Source organism: Penaeus monodon, chromosome 21 (assembly GCF_015228065.2).
Source record: "Penaeus monodon isolate SGIC_2016 chromosome 21, NSTDA_Pmon_1, whole genome shotgun sequence".
NCBI lineage: Eukaryota > Metazoa > Arthropoda > Malacostraca > Decapoda > Penaeidae > Penaeus > Penaeus monodon.
Genome location: NC_051406.1, coordinates 38053470 through 38053821, shown reverse-complemented (window position 1 = coordinate 38053821; position 352 = coordinate 38053470). Strand labels below are relative to the sequence as shown.

General features: G+C 52.3%; 1 protein-coding gene across 1 annotated transcript in view; it reads left to right on the top strand.

Annotated features, from left to right (window-relative positions):
* The window catches only part of LOC119586462, a gene marked incomplete in the record, with an annotated part of 7883 nt that overhangs the window by 6542 nt on the left and 989 nt on the right, over window positions 1-352 (top strand). The window contains 1 exon segment of the mRNA XM_037935194.1: window positions 142-294. Within this exon segment, the coding sequence (XP_037791122.1) occupies window positions 142-294 (153 nt within the window).

Here is a 352-nt window from a genome sequence, read left to right as displayed (position 1 = left end):
CATAATATACAAATACATGAAAAAAAGAACGAGTGAATTACACCATTCCCACGGTGATAGACCACCATTTTCCTCTCCTTGGCTTATCACCATTTTTCCTTCCTTAAGAGGCTATAACCCCCCCCCCCTCCAACCCCGCAGGTCCTCAGCAACCCCGGCAGCGTCACCATCACGTGGGAAGCTTCCAGCAAGGGAAAGGTCCCTCCCGGTGCCCTTCAGGGAGGCATTAGCGAAGACGGGGAGATTCTGTACATCGGCCGCGTCTCCGTCGATGGCGTGGTGTCCGTCGGCAAGGTAAGGCCTCCGTATTTATACACCTTCTGATTCCATTCGTTATTGCTGTCTGATTTGG